This window comes from Trichoderma breve, chromosome 1 (assembly GCF_028502605.1).
Source record: "Trichoderma breve strain T069 chromosome 1, whole genome shotgun sequence".
In the NCBI taxonomy this organism is placed as follows: Eukaryota; Fungi; Ascomycota; class Sordariomycetes; order Hypocreales; family Hypocreaceae; genus Trichoderma; species Trichoderma breve.
This window is the reverse complement of record NC_079232.1, coordinates 7,504,935-7,528,715: the sequence shown is the minus strand read 5'-3', so window position 1 is coordinate 7,528,715 and position 23,781 is coordinate 7,504,935. Positions and strand designations below refer to the sequence as shown.

General features: G+C 48.2%; 9 protein-coding genes across 9 annotated transcripts; 4 read left to right on the top strand and 5 right to left on the bottom strand.

Moving 5' to 3' along the window:
- Nucleotides 1-383: 383 nt before the first annotated feature.
- T069G_02232 (uncharacterized protein) lies at nucleotides 384-1,799 on the top strand (the record flags this gene model as incomplete). Its single annotated transcript, XM_056169442.1, has 1 exon — nucleotides 384-1,799. The coding sequence occupies one exon, from the start codon at nucleotides 384-386 to the stop codon at nucleotides 1,797-1,799; it is 1,416 nt and encodes a 471-aa protein (XP_056034758.1).
- A 452-nt stretch (nucleotides 1,800-2,251) lies between these two features.
- On the bottom strand, nucleotides 2,252-3,126 carry T069G_02231 (enoyl-(Acyl carrier protein) reductase domain-containing protein; the record flags this gene model as incomplete). Its single annotated transcript, XM_056169441.1, has 2 exons — nucleotides 2,252-2,430; nucleotides 2,523-3,126. The coding sequence occupies 2 exons, from the start codon at nucleotides 3,124-3,126 to the stop codon at nucleotides 2,252-2,254; spliced, it is 783 nt and encodes a 260-aa protein (XP_056034757.1).
- Nucleotides 3,127-3,865: 739 nt separating this feature from the next.
- T069G_02230 (aldehyde dehydrogenase family domain-containing protein) lies at nucleotides 3,866-5,722 on the bottom strand (the record flags this gene model as incomplete). Its single annotated transcript, XM_056169440.1, has 7 exons — nucleotides 3,866-3,887; nucleotides 3,963-4,035; nucleotides 4,097-5,048; nucleotides 5,119-5,183; nucleotides 5,243-5,390; nucleotides 5,452-5,537; nucleotides 5,602-5,722. The coding sequence occupies 7 exons, from the start codon at nucleotides 5,720-5,722 to the stop codon at nucleotides 3,866-3,868; spliced, it is 1,467 nt and encodes a 488-aa protein (XP_056034756.1).
- A 2,760-nt stretch (nucleotides 5,723-8,482) lies between these two features.
- T069G_02229 (uncharacterized protein) lies at nucleotides 8,483-9,607 on the top strand (the record flags this gene model as incomplete). The annotated part of the gene is made up of 1 exon (XM_056169439.1): nucleotides 8,483-9,607. The coding sequence occupies one exon, from the start codon at nucleotides 8,483-8,485 to the stop codon at nucleotides 9,605-9,607; it is 1,125 nt and encodes a 374-aa protein (XP_056034755.1).
- Nucleotides 9,608-10,167: 560 nt separating this feature from the next.
- T069G_02228 (fungal zn(2)-Cys(6) binuclear cluster domain-containing protein) lies at nucleotides 10,168-12,633 on the bottom strand (the record flags this gene model as incomplete). The annotated part of the gene is made up of 5 exons (XM_056169438.1): nucleotides 10,168-10,774; nucleotides 10,825-11,175; nucleotides 11,231-11,544; nucleotides 11,644-12,378; nucleotides 12,463-12,633. The coding sequence occupies 5 exons, from the start codon at nucleotides 12,631-12,633 to the stop codon at nucleotides 10,168-10,170; spliced, it is 2,178 nt and encodes a 725-aa protein (XP_056034754.1).
- Nucleotides 12,634-14,001: 1,368 nt separating this feature from the next.
- T069G_02227 (NAD dependent epimerase/dehydratase family domain-containing protein) lies at nucleotides 14,002-14,958 on the bottom strand (the record flags this gene model as incomplete). Its single annotated transcript, XM_056169437.1, has 2 exons — nucleotides 14,002-14,247; nucleotides 14,308-14,958. 2 exons carry the CDS (start codon nucleotides 14,956-14,958, stop codon nucleotides 14,002-14,004), a joined length of 897 nt encoding a protein of 298 aa, XP_056034753.1.
- Nucleotides 14,959-16,285: 1,327 nt separating this feature from the next.
- On the bottom strand, nucleotides 16,286-18,024 carry T069G_02226 (sugar transporter domain-containing protein; the record flags this gene model as incomplete). The annotated part of the gene is made up of 5 exons (XM_056169436.1): nucleotides 16,286-16,429; nucleotides 16,484-17,354; nucleotides 17,418-17,805; nucleotides 17,857-17,891; nucleotides 17,960-18,024. The coding sequence occupies 5 exons, from the start codon at nucleotides 18,022-18,024 to the stop codon at nucleotides 16,286-16,288; spliced, it is 1,503 nt and encodes a 500-aa protein (XP_056034752.1).
- A 572-nt stretch (nucleotides 18,025-18,596) lies between these two features.
- T069G_02225 (sulfatase domain-containing protein) lies at nucleotides 18,597-20,637 on the top strand (the record flags this gene model as incomplete). The annotated part of the gene is made up of 5 exons (XM_056169435.1): nucleotides 18,597-18,816; nucleotides 18,956-19,160; nucleotides 19,212-19,644; nucleotides 19,695-19,902; nucleotides 19,955-20,637. 5 exons carry the CDS (start codon nucleotides 18,597-18,599, stop codon nucleotides 20,635-20,637), a joined length of 1,749 nt encoding a protein of 582 aa, XP_056034751.1.
- A 645-nt stretch (nucleotides 20,638-21,282) lies between these two features.
- Nucleotides 21,283-23,387, top strand: T069G_02224 (fungal zn(2)-Cys(6) binuclear cluster domain-containing protein; the record flags this gene model as incomplete). The annotated part of the gene is made up of 6 exons (XM_056169434.1): nucleotides 21,283-21,289; nucleotides 21,350-21,375; nucleotides 21,428-21,497; nucleotides 21,549-22,376; nucleotides 22,429-22,753; nucleotides 22,811-23,387. 6 exons carry the CDS (start codon nucleotides 21,283-21,285, stop codon nucleotides 23,385-23,387), a joined length of 1,833 nt encoding a protein of 610 aa, XP_056034750.1.
- Between the last annotated feature and the right edge of the window lie 394 nt (nucleotides 23,388-23,781).

Here is a 23,781-nt window from a genome sequence, read left to right as displayed (position 1 = left end):
GAGCACTATAGTATCTCGATGTTCGTATCTAATTGGTTTCCATGTCCCCATGCAGTGGATCTCAGAGCCTAGCTAATTGGCATTGGCGTTGTGCCAGGCGGAGCAACCAAGCAACCTACACACATCGCGAAAATTACCCAAATTGGTAACTTGAGAATTCCATGGGCGTGAACTCCTGTTTAATTTCGAGATGATCGATTATTGTTTGTCGTTGTCTGGCTGCATTGTATTTAACTACTGCTTCATGAACCAAATGTTCGGGGGAAAAAATGCATAGTATAACAATTGCAATTGTCTCATTCTTGTCAGACAAGTAATATCTTTTTATTTTTGGAAAAAAAAAAAAAGCACATACGCGGGGTTCCATTCCCTTGGTATTGACCATGAAGCTCTTTGCATTACTCTGGCTCTTGCCAGCGGTTATGGCTTCAACTAGAGGGCATCAACCACCGGTAATACCCACCATTGAAGGGCCAATCACAGGTGGCACTCATGGACACCCTTTCTCTGCCTGGGTTGGCGACATTTCAGACATCGGCTACGTTGAAGAAGAGTACTTCATTAGTGGTCAAGCGTTACGCTACAACGTAACTGGAAATCTTACTATCGACGGGAAATGGACTCTGGTTCCAATCGACCCCGCAAACTACAAGACGCGCATTCTCATCCGCCGACCTGCCAAAGAGTCCGACTTCAACGGTGACGCCATTCTTGAATGGATCAACGTTTCTGCAGGTTACGATCTCATGATATCTGATGGTCCTGGAGTGTACGACGCCGGCTATGCCTTTGTCGGTGTTTCTGCTCAAATAGTGGGAATCGTTGGCTACCAAAATGTAACTGGAATGGCGCCTCTGGGACTGACTGAATGGGACCCGGCACGCTATGGCAGTTTAAACGTGCCTGATGACAGATATTCGTACGACATTTATACGCAGGCAGCAAACCTTCTCAAGTCGGGTCTGATTCCTGGCTTGAAAGCCAAGAATATCATTGGCACGGGCGAATCTCAGTCCGGTATCCGACTGAACGCTTATGCCAACGGCGTCCAACCCATGAGCAACGCCTTTGATGCTCTCATCCCTGTTATTTCTTTTGGCCAAGCTTCTGACTTCAGCCGGCTGATTGGTGCCCCATACACCGGCACCACTGCCTTGGCACCAGCAGTGCCAACGCGCATTCGCACAGACCTGAAGATACCTGTTCATCAAATCAACACGGAATCGGAGGCTCTGTATGTGTATGTGCAAGGATGTCGCCAGCCAGACACGGCCTTGTATCGATACTGGGAAAACACTGGTGGAGCCCACGCAAATCTGCTGGTGTTACAGAAGACCGCAGCCTTAGCGATATCAGATCAGCTCCCGAACAAAATCCCAGTCAACTCCGCCACGGCAGATCCTGTCAGCTGGTTGCCACCACTGGATGCCGCCTATCGGCACGCGTCTCGTTGGATCCGCACAGGAATTCCACCCCCAACATTCCCGCTGATGGAAATTGGACCTTCGGCATCCATGCCCCTCGGTGTTGACTACATCCGCGACAGCTATAACAACACCAAGGGCGGCGCTCGACAGCCAGAGATCACGGTGCCAATTGCCGCTTACAACGGAACATTCATAGGGGTGAGGACGAACTTTTCTGATGAAACACTGAAGAGCTTGTACCCCACGAATAAGGACTACGTGACGAAAATGAAGGTCGCTTCAAGTGCGGCTGTGAAGAAAGGGCTGATTCTGGGTTATCAGGCAACCAATCTCGTGAATGCTGCAATTAATGCCAATGTACCTCCTTCTTAGTTACATACCTAGTATACATCAGATATCATCAAGTTTAGCTTCACTTGAACTTTAAGACTTTGAAGCCACTCGTGAGAGTGAATATTCTGCAATACGATGGGTTTTTAGAAGTGAATGTCCGTAAATATCGAATGACGTAACTTGGTGCTTGAATATGAGTTATAGAACCAATACAGTCATCCCAACCTAACTGCGTACTACTTATGAAGAAGAAACTACAGTGTTCTTATCCTTCTTCACTCTTCTCTACTCAACCCGGCTCCTCACAGATGGCGGCATGGGAGGAGCTGCAATAGCTGCAACAGCAAGAAACATAACGAGAAATATGTGCTACAATGAGTGCTCCAAAGCAGAGAAATTCACTTGTTTTATTTCACATCTCTTGATGATACTTCCATCCAGCTGCTGCTTCTCACACCGCACCTCTATCACCTAAGTCACTAAGCTAAACCTCAATGTCCACTTCCGACTGGGAGTGCGACTCCAGAAATCTTCTTAGATTCATCGCTGAGAAGGTAAACAATGGTTCGAGCAATATCCTCCGGCTCCAATACATCATATCCCAGAGTTGCCACAATGCTTTTGGCGTCTCTAGGGAAGAATTGTGAAAGCATGGGACTGTTTGTAGCACCTGAATGTTTTGATGCAGTTAGGTGCTGGTCTCATCATACTTGGTTGTGTTTTCAAGGCAAATAGAAGGAAGCATGGAAGTGGATTAATTACCTGGAAGAACTGTATTGACGCGGATGCCAAAAGGCGCAACATCTTTCGCGATACGAGCACCCAAAGATACAACGGCAGTTTTGGCCACGCCGTAACTCAAACACGAGGCTCCATTCCTCAAAGCCGCCATACTTGACACATTAACGATGGATCTCTCCGTACTATCTCCCTTGTGACGCAGGGCTGTCATGGCTCTCACCTGGCTGCGTGTACAGTAGAAGACGCCATCCAGGTTGACTCCCATGTGCAGACGCCACATGTCGTCGGATTCGTCCAGCAGGGTTGGTCCAGCTTCACTACTCTGCCTAGCAACTTGGGGTACGCCCGCTACATTGGCGGCACCGTCAAGTCGGCCGTACTTGTGTACGATGCTGGAAATCCACTCTTCCACAGCTGCTGACTTGGACACGTCGAGAGCGGACATGTCGATGGCAGTGTCGGGATTCTCACCACGAATCTCTTTAGTAGCTGATTCAAAGTTCTTCTTGTTCAAATCGCCAACACAAACCGCGGCCGCTCCTTGTTTCGAAAGAAGCTTTGCGACAGCTAGGCCCATGCCAGAGGCGCCGCCAGTAATGGCAAAAACACGGGATGCAAAAGACATGACAATTGGCAGTATACGATGGTATTCTCCTAGTGTTATTTGGGGTTCATGCGAGTGTAACTGTTCGGTTACTGTAGCTTCACGTTCTCGCGTCGGAGGTGGGATATAGGGAGGCTTATTAAGGATTTGGTAGGTTTACACTGGGTTGCTCACACGAGATTGGCCGAGTTAATTACCTTCTATTACTTGGCACATATTGAGTCAACTATTTCGCCGCTCAGGGTATAGACTCATTTCGTACATTGGAGAAATCTGTAGCGAAACTTGGCTTTCTGCTGACGAAGCATCGTTATGGACGCTCAATCAGGGAATAATTCCGACAGAGATATGTTGGAGTTGGTTCCGCACAAGCTAAATTCCACTAAATAAATACTTTGGAATCCGGGACTACCTAATTATGGTATTTCGCTCTGAAGGACGCAGATTCGTTGTCCGACATATGACTACTAACGTCAACGATCACCGCCAACATTAGCCCATGTCTGGCTTTCAATGTTGACATGAAACAAGATTTCCCTATAGTGTGCATCGCGTTTAAATAGCTGTGGTTTTTCAACAAAGATCATAAATAAGTTATATTTACGAAAGATTGAAGGAATGATCATCAGAATAGCTGATTCTATTGAGGCTCAGATTATTGATACTCCCAACTGCAGATGCTAGCTACCTTTTCTTCGACAGCGAAATACGGGTCACCCTGTTCATGTACCATCTTCAATATGAGCCGAGAACTCCCCATTCATTCCATCTCTCCAAGTGTCCTGAAGTCAATTGTTAGAATAATAACAGCTGTGGTGATGATCTGCATCTTTCAGCATAGAGGGTTAGCCAGATACCTGATAAAGATTGACTTCGGCTCCGTATAAGCCATCAGCGCATATCGTGCGTTCTCGCGCCCCAAGCCACTGTCTAATTACCATCAGCTAATAGAACTTGGTACTTTGCTGGAGAAGGTGCAGTTTCAACATACTTTTGCTCCCCCCAAATGGCATTTGAGGGCTCATATTCTCAGTCGTGTTGATTGAAACCGTGCCCGACTGGATTTTGGATGCTACTCGAAGCGCACGGCTGATATCATTAGTATGTATAAATGCGCCGAGCCCGTATTCCGTATCATTCGCCATTTCGATTGCTTCGGATTCAGTCTTGAATGTCTGGACAACGGCTACCGGCCCAAAGATCTCCTCGTGCAGGATCCTCGCAGCTGGCTTGGGATTGACGAAAACGGTGGGCTCCACATAGAGCCCCGGGTGTTGGCAAACCGACCCCCCAACGAAAACTTCGGCCTCTTGTTTCCCCAAATCAAGAAATTCAGCAACTCTCTTGTGTTGTTGTACGTGAAATATAGGGCATGATAACGTGGAGAGTTCCATTGGATCCGAGCCCAACGTTTTGGTATGCTCCTCAATGAGCTGCCTCAATGCTTCTAGGAAGGTGACCGATATCTCCTCTTGAACAAGTATACGCGTCCCTAAGATGCAGCCCTGGCCATTGAAAGCCAGAAAATTAGAGGCAGCTCGGACGGCATTGTTCAAGTCGGCATCTCGGAAGATGACGACCGGTGACTTGCCTCCCAATTCCAGAGTCACCCGCTTCAAGTTGGATTCGGTCGCTGCAATCTGAACCTTCTTGCCCGTAGCGACACTGCCCGTGAAACTAATCTTTCGAATATGCTTATGAGTAGCGAGAGCATTTCCCACATCTGCACCGCCGATCAAGACGTTGATGGCGCCGGCCGGTAGCCCTGCTTCTGTAGCGAGTTCTGCCAGACGCAGCGATGACAACGGGTTAAACTCGCTAGCCTTGACAATCATTACGTTCCCTGAGGCGAGAGCTGGTGCTACTTTCAAGGCAAAAAGAATCATGGGACTGTTGAAGGCTGTTATGGCGGCGCAAACACCAAGGGGCTCGTGTACGACCATCTGTGATTGTTTAGCACCCACGGACTTATACATCTGAGGACCATCTGGGTACTAGTTGCTAGAGACTCACTTTAAGAAGTCCATCTTCTAATGGGTAGCTCTCACCGCTCAACTTGTCCGTGTATCCTGCGTAATCTTATCATGGTCAAATTTTGGAGTCCAAAGAAAAGCTTCTCAATCAAATCATCACTTACATCGTAGTATGTTTGCAAGCTGAGGAGCCTCATAGCCAGAAGCAAACACCATTGGCTTTCCCGTTACAATGACTTCGAGGTATGCGAGTTCCTCAGCATGAGACTCAATCAAGTCCGCGTATCGAAGCAAACAACTGCAACGTTTTTTCTAATTTACAGCTGTTATTTCCCAAGTGATATTGAAATGATAGGGAACTCGCGAAACACACAGGTGAGAGTGCCTGCCACTCTTTCAAGCCCTTCTCTGCAGAATCCACAGCAAGCTCTACATCCTCCACAGCAGCCCATTGGAGATCTGTCGGGTTCAAAAAAGAAGACTTAGCACGCGATATTTCTTCCCTGAATACAAAAGTACGAACCGGCCATCACTTGAGATCCATCAGTAGCTGAAGTAAGCTCATGTTTGTCCTTACATTGGGAGTCGACAAACTTCCCATGCAGAAACGGTTGACGTGGCAGTCGGAATTTGAATTGAGTCATGTTCAATGCTACAAGTAGTGTTCAAAAAAAACGACAAGAGTTAGGAGAAATAAAGCTGTGGTTTTGAATGGCTGAATGAACTTCCTCATATCATGCCGGGCTGCCTCCGCCGCATGGCCATGGGAATTTATATGACGTAGTGGAAATGAAAGGAATAGAAAGCACGTAACAGTTCCAACCACCTATTGTTCCGTAGCAATTCATGAAAAGGTCTTTTTACATTTTGTCCAGGCGTGTTTACCAATGCTTGACTTCATCAAAACCCGACTTCCAAGCCTCTTATGCAGCCATCGTGACGACTGCCCGTTTGAGTTTAGACCAGTCCTTACCTAAGCGGCCAGATGGACGACCAAGCCTGGCCAATGGGAGGCCGGGCTGGGATGTGGTAGATTAGCCCGATATTCAGCCGTCAGGTATCGCGCTCAACACCTGTGACCCCGCACACGTGACTTGACCGTGGAGGTGCAGGAAGCCATGACGATGTTTGTTGGACTTTGAGCAAGCGCGCACAGGTCGGGATCATCTGTCTTAGTCAGGCCAGTCATATCGATAAAGACGTTGCCCATATCGATAACCAAAAGCGACTGAGATCTTCTCCAGGGATGGCGCCCAAGCATCACAAAAGCGAGCGAGCCAGCGTATTCGTACTATGCAATTCACAATCCGGGCCACTTGTTACCTAGCACGTGGTGAACGCGTGTCCTGGTGCGTGAAATTGTACATGTAGTCTTACGCCCCCACGGCCCTGCCCACATCATTGGTACCAAACTGCGCGCATTCCACGACTCCACCCCAGCTGCCCAAATACTTAGTAAATCGGTACATCTATCTACGATTACAATGTTCCTTTTGGGCCACGATCCGCCGCTACTCGCTGACGTCAAATTGTTATGGAATACGTAGTCTCAGAGAGCAGATTCCTTGGAAGCTCACAATATCGGACAAGATGTTCCTAGGTGCCGAATTGCCGGACAGTTCATCAGGGTCCGCATCGTCACATGCTACCCTGTATCCTCTTGATATACGTCAAATTAGATCAATCTGATACAATGTATAGAGTGATCCACTTGCAGATTTATGGAAAACTCTTCAGAAACAGTTTACGCATTCATGGAACCATATCCTAAGCATGGAATTACTATGCTAGATTTAAGACTCGAAGCTGATGTAGCCTTCACACAAACGACTACGTCTGCAAGTAAGTTCTGCAGGGAAGTCAACATACAGGGATAGGGAATCGAGGAAGATCTCCCCGTCGCGTTGCCCATCTTCTGCTTAGGAAAATAAAATACAAGATTCCATGCTGTCAGATGCTTGGCCATTCGTCGCATTGTCGATCGACCTCTAGTTTAGCAGAGGAGGCGATATATCCCGGTGCATCATGATGTGTGTCAGATGTGCTCGGGCGCTGCTTTGGCTTCCGCTGCTCCATCTTGAAGCGAAAACTGACGCCCGCTTTCTTTTTCAGGAATAGTCCAAAAGCAACGGCTGTCGCTCTCCCGCCAATGGTTGTGCGGAGAGAGACGCCGTTTGTCTCGATTTGGAATTTTCGTGCGAGATCTTGCATACAGTAGACAAGGACGCGGATACTATATTTCCACCGGCACCGACTGCATGGTGGATGTTACTATTATAAGTCATATATATGTCTCACAGCAGTTAGAGGACTAGCTCTTACGCAGCCCTCATACACACAGACCCTCATGAATGCCTGATCACCTGTTGTAGGATCAGTCGGCATTTCTCAAACTCCACCCACTTGCAGCGATGGTCAAGTCGCCTCTTCAAATTAATTATCCCCCTGGTCGGCCGAACTCCGTCATGAGCTGTTCCTACATGCTTCTATTGCTTAAGTATGACAGCCAAATGCGCTGGCGGAGAATAAGTGACAGGCTATATAGCATGGTGGTGACCCCCGTAATCTATTTCCGTCTCTTTACTGCTGTGATCACAACTACGTGGACATTTCCAAAACTCGTCTGTTAGAGTAAAAACTCTTACGATGTATAAGCCGACATTGTCAGAAAAAGTAGACGATTCAAGACCGGACATTTACCAACCCGTACCTCTCGAGCCAGACGTTAGTGCCACACCACCACTGGTTACAGACTTACTACACACAGAGAAAAACGACCGCCACGGAATTCAGCATGCGCGTCTGGGGATAAAAAATGTCTTATCCAAATTGTGGCTGTGGGAGATTGTCTCATGCATCTTCAGTTTAGTCTGCTTGGCTGCGATCGTAATCGTTCTTAAGTACGAAGACGGGAGACAATTGGACCAGTGGAGCCTGGAAATCTCACCAACTGCCGTAATTTCGTTTTTGGCTACGCTCGCAAAGTCGTCATTTATGCTGGCAATCACTGAGATCCTAGGACAACTCAAATGGCTTCACTTCAGTGGCCAGCCCAGGCGTCTCGCCGATCTCAGTGTCTTTGATAGAGCAAGCCGGGGGCCCTGGGGCGGGTTTGTCTTGATTCTACGCCAACATAGGCATTCGCTCCTTGCCTGCTTTGCGGCGCTGATAACCATTGCAGGGCTACTGATGGATCCATTTGTGCAGCTTGTATTCAGCTTTCCTTCCAAGCCGGTGGTGGATACAACGCTCTTATCTACTTTCAGTGCGGCTCGCAATTACACGCCATCCAACTACCGTGGCGTTGCGGGTTTTGCGTTGTGTAAGTAAATCACTTGGTGGTAAGACAAGGTCCTAATTCATTTGCAGTGGGAAACATTGATCCGGCAATGAACGCCGCCATCATGCAAGGCATATACCTAGACAGCATTCAACCGAACCTGACTTGCCCATCCGGGAACTGCACATGGACCGACATTCACACGCTTGGAGTCTGCTCGTCGTGCCAGAACATCACGTCCAAACTAACCCGAAATTGCACCAATTCGCAGTTTGTCGATTTCCTGGAGGAAGTCAGTCCCGAGATATCTCAGTGTGATTTCAAAACGCCACACAACCAGACTCTCCTGACTGTATTTGCCACGGTTCGCGGTGCAGAGGGAATATTCGGCACACAGTGGAATGCCAGCGCTTTATTTACTAATGCGGAGGCGGATGACGCTCCTGCGACTCTCATCAGCTTTGAAGCAGTTCAGGCACTGGCAATGCCCAATTCAACCAGCGTGGATGTTCTGAGAGATCTACCTGTAGCGGGATGGTCCTGTACGCTTAGCCTCTGTGCAAAGACGTATCCATTTATCAATGTCACGAATGGTGTGACAAATGTGACAGCGCCCGAAGAAGACAGCTTGTTGTTTGCAAATACAATCCCACCTTACTTAACTCTGTATAGCAATACCTCTAGTGCCGTGGGCAACTACTCATTCCACGAGGTCGACTTCGAGAACCTCAATAGCTACCTGTCAGTACTATTCTCCACTGGGTTCTTCAGTGAAGGCATCAACACAATAAATACGAATGCCTTGGTGTATCTCGACAACGCGCCCGAGGCACCACCAGTGGGCTCACGTCTAGGTCTTGAAGCAGACATAGACGCGGCTATGAACAGACTGGCCTCTAGCATGACGGAGCCTATCCGATCGAGTCAGAACAGTACGGCAAATCCTGGCCAGACGTTGGTAGAAAAGACATTTATTCACGTCAGCTGGGGTTGGTTGGCGCTGCCTATTGCCCTCGCCGTGCTGTCGTTTGTTCTAGTCATTGCAGCTATTGCCATTACGCGGCAGAGCGGAGTGGAAGTGTGGAAAAACGAAGTACTGCCCTTGCTCTTTGCACAACTGAGAGGCTTCGAGGCAGAGGAAGTCGATATCGGTGGCGCGAGTGGAAACCGGATTCTGGAGGAGCGAGGGTTACGACTACGCGCAAACTTAGGTCGCCCAGATGAGCTGGTATTTGTCAAGGGTGAATAGCTCGGTTCGGCAGAATGTATAACGCCTACGTCCTAGCGAGTGCTCTTCGACACTGATAATACCCAGGAATACTGATTGTCGTTGATTGAGGGACAGAGGATTCCACAGCAGCGGGCACTACTCGCCTTGCATTTGCCGGATATTGCGTGGGATTTGGTATATCATGAATTGAGGTCTTTTCGTTATCACGTTTTCCACGTCTAGCGAACCAGAGCTGCTGCGATTAAGGCCGAAGCTACGAGTCCTTTGGCGAGGTCAACCATCGACATCTTCGATATATATTCTTACGCCCACTGCGCTGGTCGTCCACATTACCACCACTGCAGCGTGAAATCGTTGTCAGCATCCAAGGGCCGAGTCACCATTGCCAACACCTGAGCCATGAGTCAACGCAGCCTATAAAGACGCACTTGTGCAGCAGGCTTCAGATTCAGCGTCTTCCCTATATTCTCCGAATGAGGGACAGGATTCCTCTTGGCAGATAGAACTAAATATCAATGCAGTTCCCCAATATACTGAGTTGCCTGCTTGTACGCACTCGTGAAGAATCATGCAGAAAATCACGGGGTGTTGCTTAGATCACTCGTTGAAGGCGATGCGGCCTCCACGATGGCCAGCTCCGAGTACTCTTTGATCAAACTACCCAAACGCTGGTTTTGCGGATAGTCGGTCATATTGACAATATTGACTGGATATTGCGCTTGCACATGCCTTGCTCTAATCTGGGGTGTGCCGACATCTTCGTTACACGCTGTGGTGAGTGATTGCAAGGCGTTCAAGTCGTCAGAGCCCATTTGGCCCTGGACGATATGAAACAGCGTAAAAGGCAGATAGTAATTCTGGCCTTGCTCCCCTAAGCCTTTAGCAGCAAGTATTAGAGTACTGCGTGCCTCCTCTGGGGACGTCGGAGCTGGAAGGGAGGGAGTTGTTGAAGCAGCTAGCTGAGCGACGCCCATGAAGGCTAACACTGTCAAGCAATGGGCCATGTATGCATCGGCATTTTCGAACCCGTGGCGGAGGTAATACAGTCTCACGATGGTCTCAAAGCTGATCCTAGACAAGTGTAATTTCCATCGAACCCCGCCGTCGGCCTGAGCAGGTATTTTTGCGTCACCATCTGGTGTGGTGACTTCGCAGAGGTTGATGACAATGTTGTGATAGGTGAGACTTAGTTGTTGTCAGTATTTAGCCGCTCGTGGACTGAATGTATTACTCACTGCAGCTTCAGATGAAAAGGGAAAACAATTTCGGTTGGATTTAGAGATATTGGTAGCGACGATGACCACGACTCCAATGCTTCCAGATAGCCGGCTACCGACTCTCTGGGATCACGAGTACCGTCCCTTTCTTCTGCGTCGAATAGATCGACGGCTATTTGGGTAACAATAACGCCTAACTCACACTTGGCTTTAAAGAAATGTGGGAAGTTCATTTGGATTGGAGTCTGATTCAAGGGATATTTCACCCAAATTTCCCCGTACCATTCAGGGTCCTTGTCTGGGTCTGGGAGAGGCGCTTTCGGAGGTACTTTAAACAAGGGACTCCTAATGAAATGGTAACACTGCAAGCTACAACAACGTTAATGATTTCTGAAGGCGTTCACATCCCAAGGATTACACTTACTTCATCCAGAAGAATATAGACCAAGCTGTAAAGTCATAGCCCCTTTGTTTACGTCTGTTCTTGGAGGTTGGTCCATCAAAAAGCTTCAAGTCATGGGCCATGGCGATAGCTTGGACATCATATGTCATTCCAATTTTGTCCATGGAATACATGTTGTAGATGATGTTGATGACCATGCCTGCCTGGACTGTTGTGATGGAGCTCTTTTGACCCGCCTCCAGCTCCCACAGCCGCCTCGCTTCGGCAAAAAACCGATACCCGAGGCTGTCTGGATTCCAGTACTCCAAACGATCCGAAAAAGTGCGGCAGCAGCTCTATCAACACACACATGTTAGTTAGCGCACCAGGCATGCAAACCAGCCAGATTGTCCAATGCGCAGCAGAAAGACAAGGTGGATAATTCTTAGACTCACGCATGCCTGTGTAAGCACAGCATTGACAAGAAGTGAGGAGCAAAATCTTGTGGAGCCAGACAACATGTCTTCCAGGAAGAGATCCTTGTGAAAACAATTCAACCACAAAAATTCGTGGGAAAAATAAAGGCTAAGCAACTTCCTCATCAAATGATCATCGCTGGAGACGGTCGTCCATGCTGACGGCTTCACTGCATCGAGCCTTGGGTCAACTATGCTGGCCGCAACGTACGGCTTGAGGTACTGCGGCCTGTGCTCGCCGCGACGCAATGCCGACGAGGAAGAAGATGGTGGGATGGACATGGACATATCGGATTCTGGAGACGCAAACGTGGCTTCGTATAATGACGAGTTGAGATACGGATTGTGCGCTGTCAAGAGTTGCAGAGGCATTTGCGACCGGTAGGGCAAGACGTGGCGAAATCTAGTCTCGGGCGAGAGACGCATTTGGAGCAGTAGATCGCCTGTCTGAATCTGCCGCGCGATGGATTCGACGTCTTGGCCTTGTCGGAGGCGACGCAGCACGGCCTCAACATCTCCCTGATCTCGGAACCGGAGTGCATCAACCAGCCCCTGTAGGGAAGCATGAGTTTGCTGAAGCTGCTGCATATTCTTCTCGAGCTCGCTGTATTTCCGCTTCAGGGCTGAGCCTCTCGATTCGTCCGGTTCGGCGGTGTAGATACAATCACGGCCGCGAGCGACGCAAAGGGAGCATTGGGGTCTGACGGCATCACACTGTATGATGATGATGATTATTATTATCTGTCTCAACATACGCAAAGTTCAAGGTTCTCTGGCCAGCACTGGGGGCTAGCTTGCCTTGGATTTGTGCCGGCGACACGACTCACAAGCAACAGCCACCACGGTGCGTCGCTTTCTTGGTCGAGCCCTACGGTCGGAGGGAGACGCGTCGCCAGAGGAATGACTGTTTTCATCTCTGGACCGCGGCAGAAGCGGTCGCAGGGAAGCCTGTTGCGGGCGCTGCTCCATGGCTGGGGGACGCGTCGAGGACGTGTAACATAGGACGGGTGATATTCTCCCAAGCCTCCTTTATGCCTCTAGGCATGGAGTACAGCCCGGATGTCTCCAGTTACGCTTAAACTCGTGTCTGCGAACGAGGTTATGCAGGGATATGCAATGGTAAAATAGACTCGGTTTCGAATGAAGCAGATGACGTCATGAGCCTTACACATCACGGGCCGTAGTGGCGGCGTGTTAACCTGCTGATTTCGTCTTGCTCTCAGGCTTCCGCCAGAGTAATTCTTGCAAGCTTCGATAAAAATTCTGGCTCATGTTGCTGTGTCTAGGTATGACTTGCGGGGATGGTTTGCAAGGCCGGATAATGAGGGGAGTCGGAGCTAGGTCCGACGTAGGTAATGGACCAATTGGCATGGACCTATTTTATTTGTCAGTACTACCTACCAGGTAGTAGGTATAGTACACGAGTAGCAGGTACAGTGGTGGTCCAAAAGTGACGATGCACCCCATAAAAACCCGCAAACTACAGTATTTTATATCTTAAAAATAAAATAGTAAATAATATTTTAATTAAAAACAAATTACAAAATATAAAGATTAAGTACTATTTTTTAATAATATTTATTTATTTTTCTTAAATAGCTGTTATTTATTAAGCTATTTAGCTTTAAATCTTTACAGTGTGGAAAGTATTTATTATAGTTAGCTTATAGTGGAGTTATAGCGGATAATAAGTGCTATTAACACTGTGAATTCCATCATAATCAGTTTAACGTAGTATTTCTACGGTATATAAGGGTAAATAATAAAAATAAATATAAAATTATAAAGTCTAGTTAATAATTAATATCTATTACTATTTTTTATTTTTTTATATTATCTAATTGCTGTAGTATTACTGAGTATCACTTTTAGATTTAATTAGGTATCAGGTGGTGCACTAGTATGGAGCGCATCGTCACTTTTGGACGGGACTGTAGGTACTAGGTACTAAAGCGATAAAATACCTAGGAAGACTGATTGTCGTTAATAAAGCAACAGTAAGAACACTCGGGATGATAGTAAGTTGCAGTAAAGATAGTGGACAACATCTCCCATGGCATCTAATGGTGTGCCAGTTGGCTGGCTCTCAGATCTCTTCTGCGAACTTCTGCAAAATAGTTCCGCCTGGACCCCATCCTTATATATACGAAGGGCAGGTCAGGGGGAAGAAGGAAAGCAGAGGATTCAACAGTAACTACCACTACTCGCCTTATAATTATCGAATATAGCGTGAGACTTAGTATATCATAAATTTAGGTGGTTTCGTCATTTTGTTTTCCACGTCTCGCGAACCAGAGCAGCTGCGACTAATGCCGAGGCTATGAGTCAAAACCTCCTCTACGAAGAGCTGCTCTTGAGGCTCTCAGCAACAGCGACATAGGAGCCAGCAGCTATGTCCTCAAGGACTCCAACTTCCTTTGTCTTCCAGCCCAACTCCCTCACTGCTTTTGCACTAGAGGCTATATTCTCAAGACTGATGAATTTGCCCAAAGCTGGTCCCAGTTGCGCAATAGCTTCCTCTTCTGTCACGGACTTGACCGGAATTCCAAGCGCCTCCGCCATCGCCTTTGCCAAATCGCCCACCTTCACATAGTCGTCGGACGTGCAGTTGTATATACTGCTTGCGGGAGTTTGTTTGGCTACCAGCAGGAATAAGTGTGCAGCGTCGTTGACGTGGACAGTAGAGGTCCGCCTTAATCCATCGCCAACGTATACGCTTGTGCCCCTCTGCAGGGCCAGCTGCATGAAGAGTGCAATACCACTGCCACCATGGCCATAAACATAAGGTGCCAAGCGGATCGAATAAACACGAACGCCCTTGCTTTCTTGGTCGAGGGCGTATTGCTCGCTCTCGTATCGGCGATTGATCCCGTCGATATTGAGTGGACTCGTCTCATCAGTCTCGTTATGCTCCGGATCTGGCTTGACTATCGCGGACCCCGATGCTACAATGAGCGGTTTCATTGTTCCCTGGATGCCTTTGACGATGGCATCAATGGCAAGGTTATTGTCTCGCACAACAGCAGAATAGTCCTCGTTGAAGTGCGCAATCCACGTGTCGACTAAATGGATGACAATGTCGGCATTGGCACTTTCGACGGTTAGCACGTCAAAGGAGTCAATGGAGCCGCGTACAGGTTCGGCACCAATGGCACGAAGCTTGTCGTCGTTTTTTTCGGACCGAGACAGCCCTCGAACGATGAACCCGTCTGCAATGACCAGCTCGGTGATCTTGGAACCGATATAGCCTGAGGCACCGGTAATAAAAATGGTTTTTCTTTGAACTTGAGGCATGATGAAAGCTGTCAGCGATACGCCTTTTTAATTGATGACAAGTGCAGGAAATAAAGTGTTTGTCGTCTAAAGGAGCATCTGGTGGCCATAGATCTCAATACCAGTCCATCCTATTTTATACTGGTTCGGTCAAGAAATCCTACGAGTACTTCTTTGTCAAAGCTCTTTATTAATGGACGGAGATAGCAGTTTCCGTGCCCGGGACTTGTCCTGAGTTACCAAATAAATGTTGCAACCCCTGAACCGGAGATCTTGAACGCTCTGTGGGAAACTGTGAGATTGGTGCGCGAATGAACCACTAGCGATGGATGATGATCCTTGGCGCAGTGGGCGATGTTATTTACTTTGTTGCCCAATGAAGGGACGTTGTAAACGAAGGAAGGTTTAGCCTCGGTCATGACAGATCATAATGTCCGAGAACACAAGCGGCAGATCCGGCGATTACTGCCATATAACCGCGTTTACATCCGGGCCAGCTACATGTTTGAACTGTGTCTTTGGAGCGTATAGTCTAGGTACTAGGTATGTAACAAATGGCGGTATAAGTGAAGTGCACTTGAAAGATCATTGGCTCATTATCTCGCAGGCAATTGAGTACTGGACTCGAACGAAGCTATTCCTTGCTTCTAGCCATGGTACGAATTCCAACTATGCGTGGGCGAGCTATTCACATGATTCATCAAAATTTTTTTTTTTGGCGATATATCTTCTGGATTTGTGATTACGGGCTACATGTTGTTTGTGACGATGTAGGCTTGATTTTTAACCTGGCGGAGCAGAAGAGAGACATCATCGTTTGCGCTCCTTTTGCCTGCAATGTAGTGTTAGCCTAAAATACTCATGAAGAGTTTATACACTAAAGTGTATTACAAAAATTGTTTCCCCATCTTATTTTGTATTATTGTTATTACAATAAAATAAGTTTCATATGCTTTTTTTTAATAGAAAATGGAAAATGTCTTTGTAAATTGGGACCAGCTAAGAGTATATACTTAACACCAACTTCCTGACGGAAACGGATCTCGCAACGATTCATCTGTCAAGTTCGAGGAGGTGGAGGCGCAACGACAGTGGCTGCATTGTTACCAGAAGCACCATAACTGCTCACCAGCGCCAAACGCAAGTCGTCTCGCCATTCGGTCAGGCTCATTAAAATAAAATCTAATAGCAATTATTTTTCATAAGTATTTCAGTAGATTAGGAAGCAGTTAATTTAAAGGTATAAGCCATTCTCAATAACTATTTTTGGTCTCAGGCAATAAAGAACTCTATAGCCTACTTATTATAGAATAACTTTCATAGGCTGCAATATTTATCTATGTGCTTATTATTCAACATGGCGGACCATCTGATCGGCGCCCATTTTATGAGCTTCCAACTCCTCCGCTTTGACTCGGCTAGCTTCAACTTCAATGGCATTTTGCTTTGACCCGAATACTTCTTCCATCTCTTCAAGGGATTTACCTGATGTCTGTCGGCAATCAATTAGTTGGCGGTCTATATGTATGCTGATTGTTAAACTTACCTCGCGAAGTATGAAGAAAGAATAAACCACCAGAGAGAAATTGAAGATTGAAAACATAAGGAATGTCTTCCAGCCGAGATTTTTGATAGCATGTGGCGTGATTTGTGAAAGCATGAAGTTGAACAGCCACTGTGCAGCAGCTCCGATTGCGATTCCAAATTCCCTAGTGCGAGTCGGGAAAATCTCACCCAGATAGAGCCAAGACACGGGGCCCCATGACAAGTTGTAAGATGCGGCCTCGCAGTATACTATGATGATCGCGGCGATAGACGAGCCGGTTATATGACCAGTGGGTGGGGCCTTTGCAACAATGATGGCAATGATGAGCATTAGGATGCCCATCGCTGCCGCACCGCCCATGAAAGCTGTCTTTCGCCCAATCCTTCCGACAACAAAGATGCAGAAGACAGATACGGAGACAACTTTGACAACCCCGAAAAACCCTGTGACAAACAGAGAGGAGTTGCCCGCGCCGACAGCGGCGAAGATTTGTGGAGCATAATACGCAAGAGATGTGTTCCCAGTAAGCTGAACACCGAGCTGCATGGTGACAACGACGAAGACACGGAACCGATTTACTGGCAGCAGAAGCTCCTTCCACGAGATGCCTTCGGTAAGGCGGGACTCCTCGTCAAGACTAGAGCGGATCTCCTCAAATTCGGCTTGTACCTCAGGACTATCACCGCCGCGAATCCAGATAAGATTGGCCAAGGCCTCTTCGTTTCGTCCTTGCTTTGCTAGCCATCGGACAGATTCCTTCACGAGGAGCATACCCAGGCCGATGAGACCACCCGGAACGAGTTGGAGTCCAATAGGGATCTGCCATTGCAGGGTGCTGGACGGAACACGGGTCTGAACTGCGTAATTGATCCTATAGATAGGTATAAGCGCCGTACGCTCAGGCCTTTAAAACAGGGAGATTAGGGGGCCCTACCAGTAGCTGACACACACGCCAAGGGCAAAGAATAGCTGGAAGCAGGATCCAAGCTGACCGCGCATGTTTTTGGGTGCCATTTCGGCAGAATACATAGGCACTAGGACGGTCGCGGCGCCCACGCCAAACCCGGAGATGACTCTACCGGCGTAGAAAGCACCGATGGAGTGTGTGTTGACGACCTGGAGGATTCCGCCGATGCTGAAGATGAACGAGGCTAGGACGATGGACATGCGTCGTCCGTAACGGGCAGTGAATGGCCAGATCAGAAAACAACCAAAGAAAGCGCCAGCCTGAAGGATAGAGACACAGTTTGAGTTGATGCTTGTCGCCTCAGCCTTGGTATATCTGAAATCATTTTGAAAAGCCGATAGTGTCAAGACACCACCTAACAGAATCAACAAACTGGATTTGCAATAATGTGTCAAGGTTAACTAACCAACAATTCCAGTGTCATAAGCGAACAAAAAAGACCTGTAGTGGATTCGTAAGAGCGTCGTTCTCGAATTTGTCTGAACTTGAGCCAGTGGATGAACACATACCCGATGCAGCAAAGCGACACAAGATAGATGGCACGGAAGTTGCCCAGCGAATAAGTAAAAACCATAATGTTCGTTTGAGAAGCAAATCTCCAGCTCAAGATGAACCCAGTTGATCGCATGGGAGATGGAGGGAGATATACAGCATCTTATTAGAATTTTAACTCTCGTCCCGTGGGGCCCCAGATTGTGTCATGGAGACCCCAGATTGTGTCAAATGGAGTCTATAATCTGGGGAAATCTATACGATTCAGGTGAGCCCGATATCCGAGTGGTTTACGGAACTCGCGCGACTCTGGCGCTTTCATTGACTTTAGCTTCGGAGATCTCGCCAGCCACTCACGGCACTCTATTCCACAAATGCCCCCGCTTGGGGCCGGCAAAGAACTAAACAGCTTCATCGGATATCGCGCGATATCCGACAGCATGTCCCTCTGGAAGCATTGGAAGAAAGCTCTTTCAATGATGTGACCAGGTATTATGTAAAGACAAGAAAAAAAGGATAGGGTACTCCGAAAGGGATATAATATGATGGAGACGTATAAAAGCGGGTGTTTTCCACAACTTTCCCTTCATCTTATTGTGTCATCGCATCCGCGACCTCCTTTCTACCGTGTGACAGGACTCAGTGCAGAATACCATGGCATCAACCGCGACCGAAACCAAAAGGCCGAATTTTCTAATCATCCTCGCGGATGACCTAGGATTCTCGGACCCCGCATGTTTTGGCGGAGAAATCAGAACGCCCAACATTGACCGCCTAGCGAAGGAAGGCGTTCGGTTCACAAACTTTCATGCCGCAGCAGCATGTTCGCCTACGAGAGCCATGATCATGACTGGCACCGACCACCACATCGCCGGTTTGGGGAACTTGGTCGAGTGGTCAAGGGCTTCGGCTCAAGCCGCTGGGAAGGGCAAGGTGGTATCCACCGCGCCCCAGCGTGGTTAGTAGCTCATTATCGTTTCCATAAACAGAAATGTACTGATCCGGTATTGTAGGGATGCCCGGCTACGAAGGTTATTTGAATGAGAAAGTGGTGGCTCTTCCTGAGATTCTGCAACAAGGTGGCTATGAAACCTTCATGTCTGGAAAATGGCATTTGGGCATGACTAAGGAGCGCTCACCCACCGCGCGTGGCTTCGAGCGTTCTGTCGGAATGCTTGCGGGATGCTGCAACCATTATGCCTATCAGCCGCCAGGGTCGTATGTCTGATTTTCTCTACTCCCGCTTCCCGCTTGGCTAATCCCCTCTAGGGAGAATGATTTGCCTGGTTTCATGCAGACCTCACATATTGCCGTACACCTAGAAGACAATGAATACCTCAAGAGCCTGCCAGAGAACTGGTACTCCTCGGACTACTATGCTGAAAAGATGATAGGATATTTGAAAGATCGTGCAGGACGGAAGGACGAGAGGCCGTTCTTTGGATATCTTGCGTTCACAGCGCCCCACTGGCCGTTGCAGGCTCCTCAGGAACTGATTCAGCACTACCGAGGCCAATACAAGGATGGACCCGGGGCCCTGAGACAGAGCAGGATGAAGCGAATGATCGAATTGGGACTGATGGACCCCAATACCCAGCCACACCCGGTCGTTGCGGACGAGGTTACAGAATGGGAAAACATGACCGAGGAGGAGCAGGCCAAGAGCTCAAGAAGCATGGAGGCCTTTTCCGGCATGGTCGAGGTAGCCACCTGTTTGAGTTCTTACTGAAACTATCAGCTAACCTGGCCTAGTCCATGGATATCAACATCGGCAAGGTACTAGACGAGCTAGAGAAGCAAGGAGAGCTTGATAACACCTTTGTGATCTTTCTCAGCGACAACGGCGCAGAGGGCGCGGCATATGAGGCATATCCAATGATTCGTGGTCCACTTCTCGAGCATCTCGAGAAGTATTACGACAATAGCCTCGAGAACATTGGAAATGCCAACTCCTTTGTCTGTAAGTGGCCTACTCGCGTTATGTGTCCTCTTCTCTATCTAACCGTTCCAAGGGTACGGTCCACGGTGGGCGATGGCCGCCACTGCACCATCTCGTCTATACAAAGCATACCCGACCGAGGGTGGAGTTCGCGTGCCTGCTGTCGTGCGTTATCCGAAATTCAAGAAAGAGGGAATCTCGGACATATTTGCCACCGTCATGGATTTAGGACCAACTATTCTTGAGATGGCTGGCCTGACCCACCCGGCACCGGAGTGGAAAGGCCGAAAAGTGGTCGACATGAGAGGCAGGTCCATGACCAAATGGTTCAACGGAAAAGACGAGACTGTACATGAGAAAGATTTCGTCCAAGGGTGGGAGCTTCTCGGCCGTGGTGCTATCAGAAAGGGAAATTGGAAGGCAGTTTTCATCCCCAAACCAAAGGGTACCGAAAAGTGGCAACTATACAACCTGGACAAAGACCCAGGCGAGGTCAATGATCTTGCTGAGCAAGAACCAGAAATCCTAAAGACACTACTTGTGCTATGGGATCAGTACGTATTAGAGAACGGCGTCATTCCGATGCAGCCCGAATTAGGAGAGTATGTCGAGGCTCTAGAAGAACAGATGACGGAACAGGGTTGGATGGAGTACGAGTTCTGGCATCCGGGTGCGATTCAGAACCCAGAGAAGTTCATCAAGAAGCCACCGAGGTTCCCGAGCCAACGTCCGCAGAAGGCTGCTTGGATGGATTAGCTATCAGGCTCGGGCACTAGGGCTGTCAAATGATGCCAAGATACAATGATTCTCTCACTAGCCTAATCTACTGTATACTTTAGCGGCAATATATCAACCGATCCTGGGTCAGAGGTCCAAAGTGTGCATTGAACAATGACTTTTCATGGCTTGTAGACATTTATAATTCCTTCTTAGAACGACACTCGTCTCAGCACTTTAGGTCGCGAGAAAGTCTCCTAGAGCAGCGTAAAACGCCTTCGAAAAGATACCACGGCAGATAAGAAAGCTTGTCAAATTTAGAGAGGGCACTCATAGCTGCCAAAGGCGAAGCATAAGGCAGGCATCCAGCCCTTCACTCGAGACAAGGCCAGACCATAGCCCTAGTCAGTAGCAGGATCGATCCGATCACTCACATCTTCTTTCGCTCCTATCTTGGAATGGCGGCCTCAGCTTACCCCTTATTAAAGAGGACCTTAAACACTTAAAAAAGAGCTAGATCCATACAAAATCAAACGGGGAAAGGGCGAGACACGTGACTTCCAGACATCCTCCATGTCATCTGACTGTCGCTAGTGCAATCCCCCATACGCGCCAGTTCAGCACCGAGATGGCGTGGGCGCTCGAGAAACTGCACATGCAATTTCCAATGATAGAATAGGAATCATGGCTGGTGAGAAAACACGTCTACTCGTTTCTTATGCATGGGAAACCGCGACTGACAAATTTCGAGGTTGCATTACTTGCCGCCAGAGAAAAGTCAGTTTGAACACCAAAGGTCTACCGGATATGGAGTCTGACGAGTCTGTAGGTCAAATGTGATGGAAGACCGGGGCTGTGTCGCCGCTGTGAGAAATTGGGCATTCAGTGTCTGTCCACAGGTTGGCCGTAGCCTTTCCACGGAATGTGCTGAGAATAACTAACCACAGTAGGGCCGCCCCTCTCTCCACAAGGCACAGACTTGGTAGCACGGGCCTCGAATTTCACTCAGGCTGGCCACAAGCGTCTGCGGATTCCAATTGCGTGCGAGACATGTCGAAAGAAGAAGCTCAAGTGCGACGCTCAGAAACCTGCATGCTCCTTTTGTGTACGGAAACAATCGCAATGCCTATATGTGACAGCTGGTCGGCGATGGGGCGAACTAGACAGCAAGATCTCGCCGAGATATGCACCTTCAGAGAGCTCAGAACAAGCCGCCGAGCTACCGAGGAACTCACCCCTCAGCTATGATACATCTGAGGTGAGGGAGACGACTTTACTCTCTAGCCATGCTGCAGAAGAACAGTTCTCCAGGTCTCCGGGAAGAGTCAGTCAGTCTGATGTATCGGCATCAGAAAGAGGTTCTGAGAGGCGGGTGAATGAAATGAGTGTGAACTCTGCCCATAGCCCAAGGCCGGCTCCATCCGAGACACAAATACGCACGTTGGGAACTCCCTCGGGCCAAGAACTGCTACCATACCTGGATTCTTTCCTGGAGAATGTCCACCCAATCAGTTGTAACAACTTTCTGCATCCAGGCTACTTGTGCGAAGGCCTTGACCGAGCACCGGCCTTGCTACTGCTCGCTATTTGTGCATCGTCGTCCAAATTTCTTCCTGGTTCCCGCAGCCGTAGGAACGGACTGAAATGGGCGGCAGAAGCGAGGAGCTTGATCACGCGTAACTTTGACCACATTTCAACAATGACCATCTCAGCGGTGCAATTTCTTGTTTTGCACGAGATGCACGAGGGAGAATATACCTCCGCATGGAACTTAGTTGGTATGGTGCCAAACTGCCTCGAGTCATTGTTGATGTGGCACTGACATTTTAGGAATCGCTACTCGAATGTCGATGCAACTTAAGCTCTATGAGTCCAACTCACCGGGGACATTTCTGCAGCAGGAGTGCCGGCGTCGCCTAATGTGGGCGGTGCTGGTATCTGATCTCCTTTACGAGAGCAACAGTCATATCGACCTAGAACTGTTGATGGATGTACCCTTACCATGCAATCTATGGAGCTTCACCCAAGGACAACCTTGCAAGACTCTGACACTTCGTCAACTTCGCGGCGTGGTTGAAGATGAGGCAATAAAGCAGTCCTCTAATCACTGCGCATACCTGATTAACATTCTGGTGATTCGACGCAAAATCTTGACGTGTGTCCACTTATCATATGATCCTGCTCTTAGTCGTTGATTTTCTAACCGTAATAGTTACATGCAAGAAGCCCAAGACTCAAAGATGGACTTGCCCTGGCTTCCAGGGTCTAACTTCTCCATACTATGTGAAGAGTTAGAAACATGGAGGCGCAACTTACCAGCCAACTATGCTTTTGTTGAGCGTCACATGTACACTTTCAGAGTCAGCCGGCATCTTGACATCTTTCTCATGATCCATGCGTATTATCACCAATGCTGTATCATTCTATTTGGCGCCTTCGTTCCCGAAGATGTAGGCTCAAAAATCCAACGCTTCGTAACGCAAATTTCTCCCGAGTTCATCCAGACTTGTTCAGATCGGTATGTCTCCCACGCTAGAGATATTTCGTTCCTGATACAGAAGGTCTTAAAAGTCGAGCCGGATCATCTGTTCCGTGATCCGTGGCTCAGTCTTTGTATCTGGGATTCGACATCTGCTCTGCTCGCGTCAACTAGGTGGCAAGAAAATAGGAATTCTTACAGGGATGATGTCACGGAGCTGGTGAAGTTGAATCTGCGAGCTCTGGAAAATTCTATGCCAATTATAGTCCTGGCTAAGAAAGTCGTGTGTGATGCCAGACCACCTGATTAGTCCTTCATTACTAATGCATTCCAGCATGGATTTTGTTGCGCTGCCGCCAGAGCTTACGGCATCGAGGTTCCCAAGGGGCTTCCTGGGGAGGATGTGGAACGGTACAGTCTACTTTGTTGCGCTTTCTTTTTCGAGGTTCTCATACCATTAATAGGGCACCATTCGAGCCAGGGCCGCTTAATGCAGCTGATGGGATATCTCGGCGATATCCGTTCTTCTCCTCTATGAAATCTCAGGATTCTCCCGAATGGGACCAACTATTTCATGCTACCAACATCAGCAATCATGCAGCTCTTACACAGCCATCTGCATTAACCCCCTCTCGACCTTTACATTCAATTCCCAGCCCAGAGCCATCAATATTCCAACCTAACCAGACTCTATCAACCACTGA